We start from the raw sequence: 17,830 nt of genomic DNA, 5'->3' as shown, positions 1-17,830 counted from the left end.
CCTCGGGGAAGCAGCTGACCCTTGGGATGTCCTTCAGGTTGTTTTCTCAGCAGCATGTGCTGAGGGATACACACTCCCTCCACCTGGCACTATGAAAGAAAATGGAGATCCCAGGGGTTGTGAAGAAGCTAGCAACCTCAATAACAGCAATCCTTAAAATGGACCCAGGTTTTCCAGCATCCTCTATGACAAGTGTCATGATGAGCAACAGAACAGGACCTTTAAGGACACGGGCTCTCCCTGGCTAGAAAGCTGGTATGGGGGAGAAGTTAGCTGAATCACAGACCCCATGGCCTCCAGCACTCTGAGGAGGTTTGTGGCAAAGGATGGTATTGTGAGCACCAAAACATCTTCTCTCTTTCTTTTTCTTTTCTTTTAAAATCATATTTTAACACACTTGTCCCAATCCTCAGAAAGTTCTGACCTCTGTCCAATCCTCAGACGTGCTAAAGTGCCACATCTTTTTCTCTAAGGCCCGAGGCTCCTTTGGGCTTGCTCTGTGGTCCTTCTCTGTATCACTAGTCTAGTTTGCCTTCTTTGTATCACTAGGAGGTTTGCGTTCCATCCTTGTTGCAAGGGGGAGGAGAAAACAGTTTCATACTGACTTCCAGGTGACAACCTGTCACTGACAGAATCCAGAGAAGAAATGCAAGAAGAAACTGAAGCAGAAATCATGGAGAAATGCTATTTGCTAGATTGCTCACTAGTTTGCCTACACCTAGCTTTGCTACACAGCACAGGATCCTAGGGATGGTGCTGCCTACAGTGAACTGTGTCCTCCCACATCAATCCTTAGTCAAGACAATCTCTCACGGGCCTGTCTGATCAAGGCATCCCCTCAGCTGAGGTTCCCTTTCCTCAGGTGACTCTCCCGCCTGCCAACTTGACAAGAGGAGCTAAGCAGCCCCAGTGCCATCTTGAATCCTGTTACGCCTCTGAATGCAGTGGACCTCACTGGCTTCCATCCAGAGTATAACTTCAGCTGAGGAGGCTGTAGCCCAGTGTCATCTGAGCAGCTGGTGACCTGAGGTGGGGTTTTTGTGAGTGCAGCAGTGCCAAGCGCTTCCTGGGCGTTCAGGAAGACACTGAGGGCGCATGAAAGAATGCTCGAGTGAACTATTCCAGACCCGGTAGATATCTGGACTTTGAGGGAATGCTGCCACTTAGGGATTACAAGTGTTGTGTCAAGCCAGAGGATGCCAAGAAGATAAGACACAGGCACCCGCAGGCCCTGTGGGTTAGGCCAGTTCTTGAGGTGTCATGTGGCTGGGTCTCTCTGGAGAGAGACAGGATGATAAATTGGGCCATGCTATGGCATCTGTCTGGCAGGAGGAGTCGATAGCATCTCAGGTGAGGGCTCAGATGCTGAAGCCAAGTGCCAAGCTAGGCCTAGAGAGTTCTCTTCGATAATCTCTCTACCATCCAGTGGCTACCGGGGCTTAATCAAATAATACATATGTTGGGAACTGAACTTCCTATTCTCAGATTCATCCACTGAAATATTAACTCCCAGCACCTCAGAAAGTAACTATCTAAAGATGGGCCCTCAATGAGGAAACTCAGTTAAGCTTCAGCTCAGAAAATAACTATCTTGTACTGGGCTGCTGAGCATAGGGCATCACTGGCAGGAGTCTGCTTTTCGCTCCTGGAAGCAGTTTCGTGAGTGTAGCTCTGTGAACAGACGCTTGAGTGCGTCACCTGAACTACCTAGGACCGCTGAAGTCATTTCCTCCCCTGATTTTCCAAACTACAACAGCACAGATGGACACAGGGCATCGAATGGAAAGACTGGTAAAAAATCTGGCGAATTAGCGAGGGACAGCTGTTTATGACTGAGAAGGAGCCACCGAAGATGAGGACTTCCCTGTCTCAGGAAGTAGGAACAGTATTTGGAGGAACCGAGACCCAGTCTATGAAACTACATCGTGACTCAGGAGCCCAGTCCCACCACCCCCAATGAGTGGCTTCTGTTCCTCTTTGGGACTCCAGCACCCTCCTCTTCATCTGGATGGCAGGGCCGGGGTTGCCTAGCAGTGTCTCAGCTAGGGATTGCCAATATCCCCGCATGGCACACTTGACCTTCCCCTCACTTCCTCAGCAGCAGAAAGATGTTTCCCTCTGTGAAAACCTTGCCTGGTAACTAGAGCATGGTGCATAGAGAAAAGAGGCCAGGGATGCTTGAGTGTCAGGGAGAAGAGTGCTAATTAGGGTTCATCTGCCAGGCACCTGAGGGTCTGTTGTAGTGGGTGGGGTGCCCAAGCCTTGGAGACACAGCATTGGGGGCGCCTTATTCTGTTTCATGGACGTTCAGAGATAAACCGAGAAGACTATCTGCATGCAGCTGCGTGGCTGAAGTTGTAAGGAGAGGCAGGGAAGGCTGGTTGGGTTGCCCCTGTGCCTCAGAGTAGGAGGAGGGGAATTCCTCAAGGGAAAAAGATACCTGTAGTTCTCTGGGCCAGTCCCAGTTTGTGACTCCAGGTGGGTGGGTGGATAATGAATGGGGGACAAGCTCTCCCTGCAGGATCCTCCCTATCCCCAGAGGATAGCTCAGGGCTCTGAAGCAAGAGGATTTTCCCTCTGGCCTCTCAAGAACAACAAAATGCCTGGGAAAGAGCTCTTCTGTATGGAAACTATAGTTTTAAAGAGATGTGGCTTTTAAATCCTCAGAGCTTTAAAAGAAAGTTCTCAGGGGACAGGTGGCTCAAGAGAGGCTTCACTTGGGAGCTGTAATCTTCCTTTGACAGGAAGAAGCAAGTTCAAAGCTTAACCGTGTTGTTTTACAGTGTCAGACCACAGGAAGAAGATGGTGGAGCTTTTTGAAGCTGGGGTTTCAAATCAGTCACTCTGAGAGGTGGGATGCCCTCAGGCTGTGACAGTTTCGATTTTGGGGAGAGTTAGATGCTAATCAAGCAGCCTTGGCCAAAGCACGTTCCTCACCGTGAGCAAACCTGCCAGGGTCCAACATTACAGACAACCACAGCCACAAACCTATCATCAGCATTTAACTGTGTTACAGTGATGAGTCACCCCCACGGCACTCAATATCTCGGATGGTCGTTTACATATTTATAAACTGAGAAGCTGGATAATCCGGCTCTACACTTTCAGGTAAAGTCCTAGCACGGGCAGCACAGAACTCAGGAAGTTGTGTGGTTGTTTCTCGGCTGACGTGGAAATCGAATCTCACCTGGGAGTCAGACAAACAGGCCTTACTGTTTGTTGGTATAAAAGGAATGTTATCCAGGCTGCAGCAAAGGGGCAGTGGTGGGTGTTTGAAAAGTGCTCCTATGGGAGTTACCCATCACCTCTTGTGCATAGTGGTAGGCACACTCTTTTATGTTGGGCACGAGACTGATGGAAAAGAATTTGGACAGTTTTTATTCTTTTATGTTTTAGGCGGTGGTGGGATCGGGGACGGGGCTCAGAAAGCTGTTACACTTGGGCCTATGTGGAAGTTTGAATGAAAATGACTATGCTCCCAAGGTACAGGCGCTGAACATGCGGTCCCCAGTTGGTAGTGCTGTTTGGATAGGGTTAGGAGATGTGGTTTTGTTGGAGGACACATGTCACCATAGGAGGCATGTCACTGGGGGTAGGCTTTGAGAGCTTAAAGGATCGATACCATCCTCTACTGCATGCTTGTGGGTCAAGATGTGAGCTTTCAGCATCCAGTTCCCACCGGCTGGCATGCATACTGTTTGCAGTTACACTTCCCCACCCTTCTGGACTCTATCCCTCTGGAACCATAACCCAAGTACACCCTGGCTTCCATAAATTGCTTTGGTCATATTGTTTTATCATAATAAAAAAGTAACTAAGACTGTATTTCCTCATGATCAGAAATGATTCTTCCGTGGTGAAGAGTGGACAATAATTTGGGCAATGGTACTCTGTGGTCATGTAGGGTCCGTGTGAAGACACTGAGTGTGGAGACACTCAGAAAATAACAGTAACACCACTGGTCAGACCCCACCAGGAAAGAGGTCATACAAGTGTGGGATGACAGTAGACGAAGGAGCCTTGCATATCGCAGCGGAGCGTCTTCCTGTGGACTGTTGGGGACTCTGAGGTACAGACAGGGCAGAGCAAGACCCTGGGTGACAACCAGGAGAGATGTGTCTGATTCCATGGGGGAAAGCCCGGGAATCTACCTACATTTTCCACAGCTGACCTCAGAAGGCAGATGTCTGATCACACCAGGCAGAGGAAACAGCCCACCTTTGACCACACCCGAGACTCAGGTTCAGCTTTCCCACCCCAAAGGGCCCTTTCTCTACAGCGTAGGGAGGTGCGCTAATGCAGGGAACGAGGGTTCATTACTGACTAGGATCGGGGTTCACAGATTCAACAGAGAGGTTAAGCAGATAGTGGAGTTTAGAAATGCTGTCACAAATAAGAAATGCTATATGGCAAAAGTTTTCCCGAGAGCAAAGGGACCCTACAGTCCCTTTCCTCCAGAGAATACTGAGTCTACGATGAGTCTAATGGCAGAGGTGGAGCCTCTTCCTCACCCCTGGCTCCCTCTCTTTCTCCCTGTGTGCCGAGACATCCCTCTCCTTCTTCATTGGCTCCCCAGGCTAGGATGTACCCACTGAGAGGCAATCCAAAATAAATGAAAACAATACCTAAAGACAACAGCAGGACCCAGCCATTCTGGAGCTGTTCTTATCAAAGCCCCACTTTGACTTTGGCTGAACTAACTGACCCCCTGGGGGGGGGGAGCTGGAGAGTTGGCCTCAGCCAAGCCTTACCTTACTGGCCTTCTCAGCAGCTAATTCTCGCTTTCCAGAGTGGTTTCCCATGGTGACTCAGTGGGGTGTTCCAGAGCTAGAAGAGAAGAGAGGGTGTCAGCTTCAAAAATCAGTATTTCTGGAGGGCCTTGACCACAGCAAAATCCCATGATCCACAGAAGTCCTTGAGAATTCAAAATTGCCCCCAATTATTGTTCCTCGGATCTCAGGGAAAGATCTAGAAAAACAGAACGGCAGCAACTGTCTAACTCTCTGCTCAGTGACCAACTTTTGAGTGTTTGATCATCTATAAAGATGTCCGCCCATTAAAGACCCCACCAACCATCAAGCACAGAGTTACCCAGGGCTCCAACTCAGATTTGAGTGTAACACAGAGTGGGGGTGGGGATGGGGAGGAGGATGGGTGGGAAAGATGAGCTGAGATGTCAGAAAATCTTCTGTATAATTTTCCAAATGGAAGGTGATGGACAGATGTTCATGCCTCCTCCTGCAGAGACTGGCCATTATGGGTGGCCAAGGTCAGAGCCAAGCTGTTTCTTTTACAACTATCCAAAGGATGTGCAGAATTTGTGGGGAAGATAAAATTGGATAAAGACAAGCATGTGCTCCTCATTTTCATTTTCTAGCCTCAGTGTTAGCAGCAATCACACGCCATTCTCTTCCAACAGACGCACAGAGTTGAAGTGTTTGGTCAAAGCCATTCGCAACCCACCAGTTCCGGCCATGACTAACCAATCCTTCTATAGAGTGGCACTTGTCCAGCCTGTGATCTGATTATTCCAGGAAATCAGTTAAGGGTCACTTAAAGATCTGAGCACTCCAGAGCTCGCTCCCCTGTCAAGCCCAGGAAACGTAACAAAAGGAGTTGTCCGAGTACCTTTGATTTTTAAAGTAGAAACAAAGCAGGATACAGAGCAACCCAAATAAAAAGGCACATTTAAAATTCGCTCTTTTCATGGACTCGAGGAGCCCAGCACTAGGCTTTCCATCCCGCCCACACCTGGAGCACTTCAGTGACTTGAGTGGTTTGTACACATGTAATCTCAGCACTAGCGATGTATAGGAGTTTAGTAGTTCAAGGCTGTCCTCTGCTGTTTAGCTAGTTCAAAGCCAGATAGGGTTAATGGGCCATATGAGTTCCTTTCTCAAAAGTAAAATATAAAAGAGAAAACCATGAACCCCCCCCCCCAAAAAAAAACAAACAAACAAAACAAAAAAGGTGAAAGAGGAAATGAGGAAAAGGAAGTGAGGAGGAAGAAGGATGGAAGAGATGTTGGTACTGGGCACAGGTCTCCCTCTCAGTGCCCACCCCCACAGCCTGGATTACTGATATGGGGTCACTAGACTGGGGTTCCAGTCTTCCAGCATAAAGGCAGCTGCTGTCTGACCTTTTGGAAAAGAGAAGGAACACAGTATGCCTCAGACTGGGCTTTGATTGCTGCAATGGAACACCATGACCATGACCTTGACCTTAACCTTGACCAAGTAAGTTGAGGAGGAAAGGGTTTATTTGGCTCACACTTCCAGATCACAGTCCATCCCTGGAGGAAGTCAGGACAGGAACTCAAGCAGAGCTGGAACCTGGAGGCAGGAGCTGATACAGAGGTGGAGGGATGTTACTTACTGGCTTGCTTCCCTTGGCTTGCTCAGCCTGCTTTCTTATAGAACCCAGGACCACCAGCCCAGGAATGGACCCACCTGCTATGGGCTGGGCCCTCCCTCATTGATCACTAATTGAGAAAATGCCTTAGAGAGAGATCTCATGGAGGCAGTTCCTCAGTGGAGGCTCCTTCTCCTCTGATGACTCTAACTTGTGTCAAGTTGACATACAAAACCAGCCAGTACAGAGCAGATTCCCAAACTCTGCAGATTCCATTTGGTTTAACAGTGCAGCACCCCAAGTATTTTAATCCTTAAAAGCCACAACACGAGCATCCTGATGTGAATTGTCCAGCTCTCTGACTACATCTTACAGGTCAGTGATGTTTTCCATCTTACAAACCATGTCTGTGGGTCCCTCTGACACTCACTCCAAGTCATGGCATTGTTCAACATACAACCGAAAACAGCACCAAGAACTTATTCTGCAATTCTGCCCACAGGGTGGCAGTCCCCTCCGGGTACAGGACCCACAGGTGCGGTGGTAATAGCCCTGTGCAAAGGGGAAAGGGTGTAGAGAGACGTTAGCGACTCCAGGTAGCTGGGTCTGAGTGGGTGGGGTATTAAAGAGCTCTTCAGTGGAAGAGACCACTTCCGTGGAAGTAGCCACCATGCTCCGTCTGGGAAACGAAAGACAAGGTCCTGAAAATGGCTACCAATGAGGAAGAACAGGGCGACCCCTGAATTTGGTGTGTGTGGTCTGTAACAGGCAAAGCTTCTTAGGCACCCACGGTTGGTCTATCAAATGATTTAAACTGACACAACTCTTCTGAAACAACCCTGTCAATGGGAGTTGGAGGTTTGAGGGCTTTGGGATTTTAAAAGACTGGAGAGGGAAAAGACTATGAAAGAATGAGTCTTCCATTTCCTGCGGTGGGACCCAAGCTTGTGTACTGTTTGTGCGTGGTCAACCTTGAATCTAGGAATGCATCCTATCATTCTGAACTTTGACCTCCAGTTCCACACCATTTTTTAAAAGCCCAGTTGTGATGTTCCCTTCTTCCAAAAAGCAAGCCTCCAAGACTTGTCCCAAGTTGAAACTGTGGGGCCACCTATGTGTTGCATGTAATCTTAAAATATGCACTCTTGTTTTTTGCCTGGTGCCAGCAATGGTGACTCAACCAGCTCCCACGACAAGCTCTGCCAAGCCTCTAATGACCGCCCCTAGGCTGTGCCCTTATCATTGTGGATGGGAAACACCAGACAGCCTTAATATTTTACAACCATCCAGATAACCCAACTGCTGGGTGAAGAATATTTTGCCTCCTTAGTTAGCCTCGGCAGCCACCTGCGAAGGTTTCAAACTATCAGTTGCATTTTAGCTACTTTCTCTCCCTCCTCAGCCTGGTTCCAATCCCCAAATCTCTCCTCATCCCTTCCTGTCCCTCCTGGGACCTGTAAAATCCACCTTACTCCCTTTGGCCAGCAATTGGCCTCTGCTGTCTTTATTGACCCAGTCACAAAACAATTAGGGAACCAGATTTTAGTTATTAGCCCCTCCCCCACACCTATGTGTTCCAGACAAAGGGGAACTGGCTTGATTCAGGCCTTTCAAGTTTAGCTGTCCCACCAAGCCAACACTTCATCATACTTTGTAGCGAGACTCCATGCTGATACATGATAATTTCCACCAATATTTTAAAACCTCCAGGGTGCCAGACACAACTGCCACTACAGTAAAAAGAAGAAAAAAAAATCACCAACTAGACTCATGAACTTAGTTATAGTGAAGAGACACGGTATACTGGGGAGACTGAGCCCAGCCTAGGTCTAAGCAGTAAGCTCCAGGAAAGCCAGGGCTACATTGTAACAACCTGCCTTTAAAATAACAGCAATAATAAATAACACTGGTTCGGTGTGATCGGCCTTCATGACATGTGAGGCAGCAGAAGAAAGGCAAGTGACATAAAGTGCCTGCAGGTGTCCAGGGCCTCCTGAGGCTTGCCCTCCAGGACTGTGTCCTTGCTTAGTGTGGAAACAGGAAGCTTGTGGGTCCTTTGTTGTCAGGCCCTGGTGACAGACAGTTAGCCTTGCTTTTAGTCCCTGCTTAGGGACTGGGCACTTGAACCAGCAGCTTCTGGGAAGAGCTGCCTGTGTCTGCAGTCAGCCTTATTTTAGGTCCAGTCTTGCAGTGAATCTAAGTATTGGAGCAGGAGAAAAAATATGGTGGCAGCACAGACTCTGTAGGAAGCCTGGTGGTCGCGCAGGCTGAAGGATGAGGGAGACACCCATGAGACTGTGACATTCTTCTACAGTGGTCAGCTTCTCAGCCCGCAGGACTTCGGACAGTCTTGGACCGTGTCTGTCCTAAGACTATCTCTCCGATGCCAAGTGGAACCTGAAACAAACTCTTGGGGATAGTTATTCCCCAAGATGTGGTAGGAGGCAAACCCAGTCTTAACTCTTATTTCTATTTCTGATTATGTGCTTCCAAAATTTACCCTGGAGGAACCAGCTGGATCGGAGCCCCTGGGCACCTGTGGAAGGCACCAGTGATTTGGGTACCTGGCTCCTTGGAAATTTCCCACCAGTGTTTTGCAAGGGGCTTAGACTTTCTGACGGGCACAAGGGACAAGTGAAACCCCGTCCTGATGGAGCCTTCAGGAGGGTGACATTGGGTGAGGCGCCACTCCTTTGAACCTCAATGTCTTATGTAGTTGAAGTGATCAAGTTCTCATCCTGCCTTGGGGTGACCAGGAAGCCTGGGAACTGTAGGGGTGGTTAGGCTGGGATCAGGGTAAAGATGCTTGAGGGGTAAATTGTTCCTGTCTGTCTCCAGTGCTCAGGCCTCACCTCCTGTGTAGACTTGGTAAGCAGATGAGGTGACGCCATCTCCTCTCTACCTTTAGCATATTGCTGAGGCTGAGACAAGGTTTTCCAGCTTCAAGAGCCTCCACTGAAACTGCCAAGGCCAATGGAAGGGCAAATGGCCGAAATGCCAGTGCCCCAAGAGTCCCTCGAATTACATAACACCGTTGGCCAAGATGCGAACTCCACAGCCAAGTAAAGAAAAGGGCGGGCGGTGGGGGGAGACCCACTGAGAGCCGTGCATGGGGAGGTGGGGAAAGAAAGGAAGCAAGAGCAACCATTGAAGTTCCAAGGGACCTTTGGGTATTACACAAATGTGCACAGGGTGTTTCTGAGATGACTGAGTGCAACTGATAACCAGCCTGCCTCCATCTTAGGCTTAAAAGGCATCTTATAGTCAAGGAAAACGAGGTTCATTCTTGTCAATGATTAAATCTCCCTTTCTCAAGAATTGGGCATTACCCCACTACAAGTGGTTCTGTACTTTCAGGAAACCACAATGCCCTTGTATGAAAAGGTTCTAATGACACCCGTACATGACCACCTTGTTATAACCAACTTGCCATGCTTCTGTAACCCCACCTAATCCTCTGCCAAATATCCTACTTGGAAGCCCCCTACTCCCTACTATAAAAACCCTTATCTTGTTGATTTCCAATATTAATCTCTTGAACCCTGCCTTTAGGGAGAGATAGCCCTTATATGAGAATAAGCAAACTTGCTTTAATCAATTTTCTTCCTTAATAAATTTGGTCATGATTTGCGTTTGTGCTCTTTCTCCTCAAAGCTCTGAGATTAACACAATCGTAGTGGCCTCTATAAAAACCTCACTGAGACATATTTGCGAGGGACAGTAGAAGACAGATAGCCAGAAGACTGGCTTCCACGCCACCTTCTCTTCCTCCCAAAAGCCGATCTGGTGAAAGAGTGACCATAGTTGCTGTCCAGATATCAAATATACAATGTCCAGGAGATGCTTATGTGTTTCACAGTGTCTGCTGCTTATCAGGGCATGTGGCTTAGCACTTGCAGTGTGTACTTGAACATGAAGAAGAGAGGTGTCCAGTGGACCACTGGACATACATGGAACATGTACACGGGACATATACACAGGACATACACGGGATGTACATGGGACACGCATGGCAGCTACAGTCTTTCACAGATTTCAAGTGCTTTTGGCACGCTCTCTCTCTCTCTCTCTCTCATTAAAGGACATGCTGTTGATTGCAAAATGTGTGTGTGTGAGTGTTTTTCTTTTTTCTTTTTCTTTTTCTAAATTTGTGTTCAAGAAAGCGGTCCTAAAATAGGCGTTTCCATGGAGCTGCGGGGATTATTTTTTGCCACCGTATGCTTTATCCCTCACGTTTCCGTAAACCTTGGAAACTAAGAAACTCTACAGCACTAGCCCTGCCAGCCCCATCCCAGTACACGGCTCAGGAAGTGACGCTCAGGAGAACGAGGAAGTGATGATCTTTCTACTTCTGTCTGGCTCAAAACTTGGAGGTGTCTTTTGAGAGTTTTGTGCATCGCCGATGGCGTAGCGGTGAGGGCGGAGAAAGGAAGGTGGGTGGTGGGTCTGAGAGTTGGTTTACTTCAGCAGATCCGCTTATCTCATTTAAGCTTAATTCCCGAGGAATCTGCCCCTTTCATGCAGATAAAGAGTCAACAAACCATGACTCATGCATCAGAAATGTCTGAAGCTGCCTGGCCCAAGCCTCTGCCTTGCTTGAACTCCACACTACTTTCTCTCTCACCGCTGTGGCCAAGCTGAGGGGTTGCAATGCAGATGGGACTTTCAGTCCAGCTCTACAGAAAGGAGTTTCCCCATGTGTGATGCAAAAGAGGACTCTTAGGCTTCCCAAGAAAGCCGCCTTTGTGAATGTTTAAACAGAACAGATCCTGGGGCCATTAAGATAGCTCAGTGGGTAGAGCCCTGACCTTCAAGATGGAGGATCAGAATTCCAGCCCTGGGATTGAGAGAACTAGTTCCTAAAAGCTGTTCTCCGATTGCCACATATGCACATGTATGTGCGCACACATATAGACACACATAGTATATATATGAAGAGTCGCCAAATAAACAAGTCTTTCTGTATTTGTAGACTGTAACACACACAGGATACTCTCTAGCAAAGCATACTCATTGAGACAGAATTTATAAAACTATCCCAGTAGCTGTGACTGAGGAAAGAGGAGAGTAAACAAAGTCCCTGTTGAGCGGTTGCCTTCTCTGCCTTTCCAAGTCCTTCAAGCTGAATTCTCAGCAGCCAGCCCATGAATTTTATCACTATTCATGGCTGCTGGTCTTTGTAGATTTAGGTATCTGCACTGCCCAGTGACTCTGCTTTCCAGCCCTAGGCCATAAGTTCCTAGAGACTGTTCTTAGCATCAGTCGTGGAACTAACGCTCATGGGAACGCTGTAGTACTTGGGAGGAGACAGACAATGGGTCTAGAAGAATTCCGCCGAAAAAAAAGAAGTGTAGACTGCATGGGTCATAAGGCTTCTTTGAAGAAAACCTGGGTAGAGTTGAGTTGAAAACAGAGACTGATGATCCGGAGATGACTAAAGGAGATATAAGTTGGAGAGGGGACGTTTCAGAAGTCTAGCATCTTCCCTTTGCAGGACAGGAGGCTTCCTGCTAGACTCTGCAACAAGAACTCTTCCTGTGTACCAGGTTCCTGTGTACCAGGCTCAGCAGGCCCATGACCTCTTTAGAGACTCCTATTCCCCTCAGGAACTCCCAGACTACAGACTGACACTCCGGCCTGGACTAAGCTGGGTAGTTTCTCCGGTGCCCCCTTTAGCAGATAAAATAAGTCCCACCCAGGATGTGGACACAGATAGCTTCTTGTGGGAGACACGGGTGGCTCTGCTTCCTTGATTTTTATAGAAATCCAATAGAGCACGGGCCATGCCTAAAATAGAAGATCGCAAGGGGACAGGCGCTGAGTGGCCAGGCTTAGACCTTGGTGTCCAGGTCCTCTCTGAGCCCGTCTCGTTCTGTCTTTGTCTCTTCCTGCGTCTCATCCCTCTCCTCTGCCTCACACACTTTTGTCAGCACCTATGAGATCACTGCTCCATCACCAACATTCTTGTAACACCCTGTGCTCAGAGCATAGGAACGGCTAACAAGCAGCATCACCAAAGCAACAGCACATGTGTGCATGCATTCACACAGACATACAGTCACACATGCAGACACACATATACATAGACATACATAGATGCTCGTATACAAGATATATGCTCACATATACACACACAAAGACATGCATTCATAATATACACACAGACATGTATAGACATAATCTATATACACTCAGAACACATGGGCACACACACACACACACACACACACACAGAGAGAGAGAGAGAGAGAGAGAGACACAGAACGGACCGACTGGTTCATAGTTGCAGTGGAGGGACTTTGGGATAAACTTACTTTAACCAAGAAGTAACAGCTGGCTGTTGACCCATGAGCATCCCCATCTAGTCCGGTACACACACCACACCTCAGTTGTGTAAAAGTCAGGAAACCACACTCATTAAGGGCTAAATAGCCTGTGTTCCCGTCCCAGCACTTCCACCAATTGGTTTGTCCCTCCCTGAGCCCTCCTTCTTACTACCTGTCTCTGGCTCCTTGGACTGGGATCTCCTCTATAGCAGAACTTGACATTGCTTATCACTAGGAAACAGCAGACAGGGCAGGTCCCTCCCTGCCTCTCTGGCTGGTTCTAGCTCTCCCTCTCTGTCCTGTGCAGACGCTGACTCTGCTCTCTCTCTCTCTCTCTCTCTCTCTCTCTCTCTCTCTCTCTCTCTCTCTCTCTCTCTCTCTCTCGTGTGCGTGTGAGTGCGTGTGCACTTGGGTCCAAGTTGCTTCCTATGTGGCTTCCTTCCATCCTGTGTCCCCATCCTCCCAGCTGAGGACATGTCTTACTTATGGCTTCTCTTCCGGGTCTTTTCTTTTGGACCCAGGAATTACTGCTTTGGAGTGTCAGGGAATACACCCATCTGCTTATCGCTAGCCTGTCTTTTTGAGACTTGGTAGGTTTAAGTAGGTCTCCAGCACAGAACACTGTCTGAAGGTTATTAAAATTCACTTTAGAAGAATGTTCCAGAACTGCAGGAAAAACAGAATCTGTGGAAACCTGATTCAATTTCATCCCTTGAGTTTATCACTTAAGAGCATCAGCTGATTCTGGCAAACCATCACCAGAGTGAATCAGCGGACTTCTGGTCCTGAGGCTGCAGGCTTGCTCTCAGGACATCCTTCCCAGTACAGAACCGACTAGAGACTGCACAGTAGTTCCCTCCAGCCCAGGCTGGGTCAACTACAGGACTATGTGTGTATGTGCACACATGCACAGGCAGGAGTGTGTGTAAGCGTGCAAGTGTATGTGTGCATGTTCATGTGTCCGTGTGTCGGTCAGAGGTCAACTTCAGACACCATTCCTCAGGCATTCTCCACCTTGTTTTTAGAGACCTGGTCTCTCCCTAGGACCTCAGGCTCAGGGATTAGGCTGGTCTGACCCTTCAGTGAGTCCTGGGGATCTGCCTATCTCTGTCTCCCCAGCGCCAGAATTATCAGTGCACGCCACCTACCTACCCATGGGCTCTGGAGACAGAACTCAGGCTTTCATGATTGTGTGACAAGCACGCGCTTCACTTCCTGAGCCGCCTCCACAGATTTCTGCTTGAGGTTTCTGTACCTGTCTAGCTATGGAATTAGAAAGGATGTTCAGCTTTGGCAGTGTTTATGGGAAGGTATAGAAGTCTCCAAGAGAAAATAATAGGGTCACTCGGGAGCTGCTAGGTCTGTGAGACCAGACAGGCTGGGGCGGCACACCCCTGGGGGCCTGGCTCTTGAGAAGGACGACTCACCGAGGTATCTGCAGTTATGCTCCCTTCCTGTGCCATCCCTGCTGGGTCCTAAGTCATGTTTGTCTGAACTGGTCATGAGGAAGAAATGTCCCACCCCGCTGGCTTCCGTGAGGCCGGGTCACAGGTATGCATTGTATCCTAAGCATGTGGTGCACAGCTGCCCCGCCCTGGTTGGGATGGTACTGGAGAGGAAATACCCGAGGCTCTAGGAACAGACATGCTAGGGCAGCGTCCTATGGGTCCCACCTTCCCTGGGGACTTGGTGCCTGCTATTCCTTATCTGTAAATGCCCACGAGGCACACTGCACTTGCTGGTGGTTCCATGGAGTTCTAGTAATGAATGCAGGCAGGGACATGAATGAGACCCCAACTTTATCTTTGGGCATCTCCCTCCCAAAATGGTGGGTAGTCACACCATTGCTATGACAAGTTTGGCATGACTAAAGCAAAACATGCTAATTACAGAAGCCACACACACCCCGGGCACGGAATACCAGTGACAACCAGCAGAACTATGTTTGTCTGTGGTACTTGCCCTCCTCCAGCTCAGCCTCCTCAATGTGACTTCCAGGGGCTTAGCATGACTTATGGAGGGAGCCATATGCTGGTTCATGCACTGGTCACAGTTTTCAGGTGACCTCAGGTGACCTAGAGTTTGGGCCATGCTGAACACAAACTTGCCTTCTCTGAAACAAGATGACAGCATCCCAGAATTGTTGGTCTATGTCATGTTGTGACGTTAGTCTCATGGGAGACCTGGCCTGGATCCCATCTCCTGATGGGTGCCATGTCTTTACAGGCACCGGTGGCATTTTACTGAATAACTTCCTTCTAGGACTCTCTGGAACTTTCCAGAGCCTTTCAGATCATAATCAGGGAAAAGAATGCAATAAGAAGCGTAAACTCACGGTGACCTTGGAGAAACAGCTTGGTCTCTCTCCTAAATGCCCTTTCTCCTCACAAAGGCATGGGATTAACTTGTAACTAGTCTTCCTAAGACAGAAGATAAAGATTCTGTGAATGGGCTGGGGAGACAGCTCAGCGAGTAAAGGGCTTACTGAGAGTCTGAATATGGAGCCCGGAACCCACTGAACAAACGAGGTGTGGTGCTGCAAACCTGTAACCCCAGTGCTGGGAAGTCGAGCTTAGGCACTGAGTCTCATGTTCACAAAGGGACTCTGTCCCCAAACACGAGAGGACAGAGATGGAAGAACACAATCATCTATGGCCTACACACACACTCACACACACACACATATACACACATACACACACAAACACATATGCATGCACATACATATACACACAAACACATATGCATGCACACACAAACACATACACACATACTACATACCAGATAACAGAATGCAGTAAGTGGCAATGTCATTTAAAGGAAGGGACAGTAAGACATGATGCAGAGGACTCTGGGTGGACCCCCTTTGTCTAACTTAGCATATGCTGGATTGCCTGTACTTCCAGAAAGGTTCTTTCTGATGCAACCTAAAGGTTTTAAGCATGGACATATGTGAGGGTTGGTGACACTGAGTGGCAGAAGTCCACATAGCAGTCACAGGCAGAGCTGGACAGAAGTGTCCTGTGGCTCACTTGGGCCCCACTCCTGACTTCTGTGCAGAACACTGCCTTTGGAGATTTTGCTCAAAGTGCACAAACTGACCAGATGTCTTGGTGTTACAGAAAGAGGGGTTTGGATGGGTGCCAGTCTTAGACTAAGGAGCTCTGACAAAAGATTAGAGGAGTCGCTTCTGCCTGCGACTTGCGCCTACTTGAAACATGACTGACAATCTTCTGTGTGCCTTTCCTTCACCGGGAAAAAAATAATCACAAGATGTCAACAAATAAGGAAACATTCTGTGTGCATGAGTTTGCGTACTTGTATGTTTGTGTACTATGCGAGTGTGCCAGGGGAATACAGAAGAGATGTTGAGTTCCCCAGAACTGGAGTTCTGCGGCACCATGTGGGGTCTGGGAATTGAACCCCAGTCCCCTGGAGGAGCAGCCAATGCTTTTAACTACTGAGTCATCTTTTTAGCCCCATAAGGAAACTTCTAAGAATGCAGCATGAAATCAGTTGCCTTTTCAAACAGTTATTGAGAAATGGGCTTAACTGAATAATTAACAAGCCTGTCCAGTGTTATAAAGAGGTAGAGAGTCCAACTCTCACCGGGCACAGCAGGGACCAAGAAGTTTGTCCCTTGAGTCTCAGCTTTAAGTGTTTTCTGCATGCCACATGAGGTTTAAATAATACCTTTGGGTCTAAAAAAGGTGAGGGTCGTTTTGAAGGCCCGAGTGAGTGTCAGGAGACTGAGGCTGTATGATCTTATCGCTCTAATGAAATCAAGATGATTAAGGCATGCCTGTCAAACATAGCAGGGGAAGCTGGCCTGAGAAATGCAAATATCATGGTGGGGTCTTGCCCGGTAAACTGTGATCATGCCTCTCTCCAAATTATAAAATCTGTACATTCTCTTTGTTCCCGGTCATAAAATCCAAGTGGTGTGTGTGTGTGTGTATGTGTGTGTGTGTGTGAGTGTGTGTGTGTGTGTGTGTGTGAGTGTGTGTGACTGAGTGTGTGTGTGAGTGAGTGTGTGTATGTGTGTGAGTGAGTGTGTGTATGTGTGTGTGTGAGTGTGTGTGAGTGTGTATGTGTGTGTGTGTGAGTGAGTGTGTGTGTGTTTGTGTGTGAGTGAGTGTGGTATGTGTGTGTGTGTGTGTGTGAGTGTGTATGTGTGACTGAGTGTGTGTGTGAGTGTGTGTGTGAGTGAGTATGTGTTTGTGTGTGAGTGAGTATGTGTGTGAGTGAGTATGTGTTTGTGTGTGAGTGAGTGTGTGTATGTGTGTCTGTGTTTGCATGAGTGTGTGTTTTAAGGGCAGCAGAATCTACTTAAAGGGGTATTTGGTGGAGCAGGAGGAAATGGCCTTGGAGCAAGAGGCCTGAATTCTTCCTGTCCCTGTCGTTGGTAGTCCCCTGGTCTCTGAGTGTGGTCCAGTTTTTGTCTCAGAACATGGGACCAGGTTTGGAAGGCTCAGCTCCCCTCGCCCTCGCCTCTGCAGCGCTCTGATATCTGTTGGGATAGGTGTGAACCTGCTGTGAATGCTCAGGGACAGGGGTATCTTTAGAAGCACAACATTTCCTGAGGAGGTGTGAGCTGCTGACACTGGATTCATGATGCTGGAGGCCAAGTCCAAGGTGAGAGACAACAGTCAGTGTCGCAGTGTTTGCCAAGTGACCAGGGCCAGAGGCAGCCGAGAGCTCTGGCAGAGAAACTGCCTGCTTGCTTTCCCAGCCTGCCGCTGTGCTAGGCCACCCCTGAGCTCTGCCCATCCCGTGATGGAGGGGAACCCAGGAAGCAGCTCTAGACTTGCTTCATTTGACCTTGGGTGTTCTGAAAGTTCTCCAAGCCAGACTCTGGGTGCTACTGCTCTAGGATAATACGCAGGGCCTTTGCTTTCTCATCACCTCACTGGGAAGGTAGCAAAGGGGGTCCTTATGCACTGAGGTGTCCTCAGCACCTTGAATTGCGATAGTACATAGTAGGTGCTCAGTGCGATCAGTTAAAAGAAGTGCAAAGTTCTAAGGTCACTTTCTCTTACCCAGGTCAGGAGTACACACACACACACATACACACACACACACACACACCCCGGGGGGGGGAGAGGTGGGGGTGGGAGAAAGGAGATGTTTACATGTTCCACAGGTGTCAGACT

At 48.4% G+C, this 17,830-nt stretch overlaps 1 protein-coding gene across 4 annotated transcripts in view; it reads right to left on the bottom strand.

Annotated features, from left to right (window-relative positions):
• MBP (myelin basic protein) overlaps positions 1-17,830 on the bottom strand; it is a 110,979-nt gene that overhangs the window by 82,479 nt on the left and 10,670 nt on the right. For all 4 annotated transcript variants that reach the window (XM_080920268.1, XM_080920270.1, XM_080920269.1 and 1 more), the window contains exon 2: positions 4,752-4,827. In XM_080920268.1, the coding sequence (XP_080776394.1) occupies positions 4,752-4,802 (51 nt within the window). In that variant the 5' untranslated portion in view covers positions 4,803-4,827. The remainder of the gene's footprint in view (positions 1-4,751; positions 4,828-17,830) is intronic.

This window comes from Micromys minutus (assembly GCF_963924665.1).
Source record: "Micromys minutus genome assembly, chromosome: 8".
Taxonomy (NCBI): Eukaryota; Metazoa; Chordata; class Mammalia; order Rodentia; family Muridae; genus Micromys; species Micromys minutus.
This window is presented reverse-complemented; position numbering and strand designations above follow the sequence as displayed.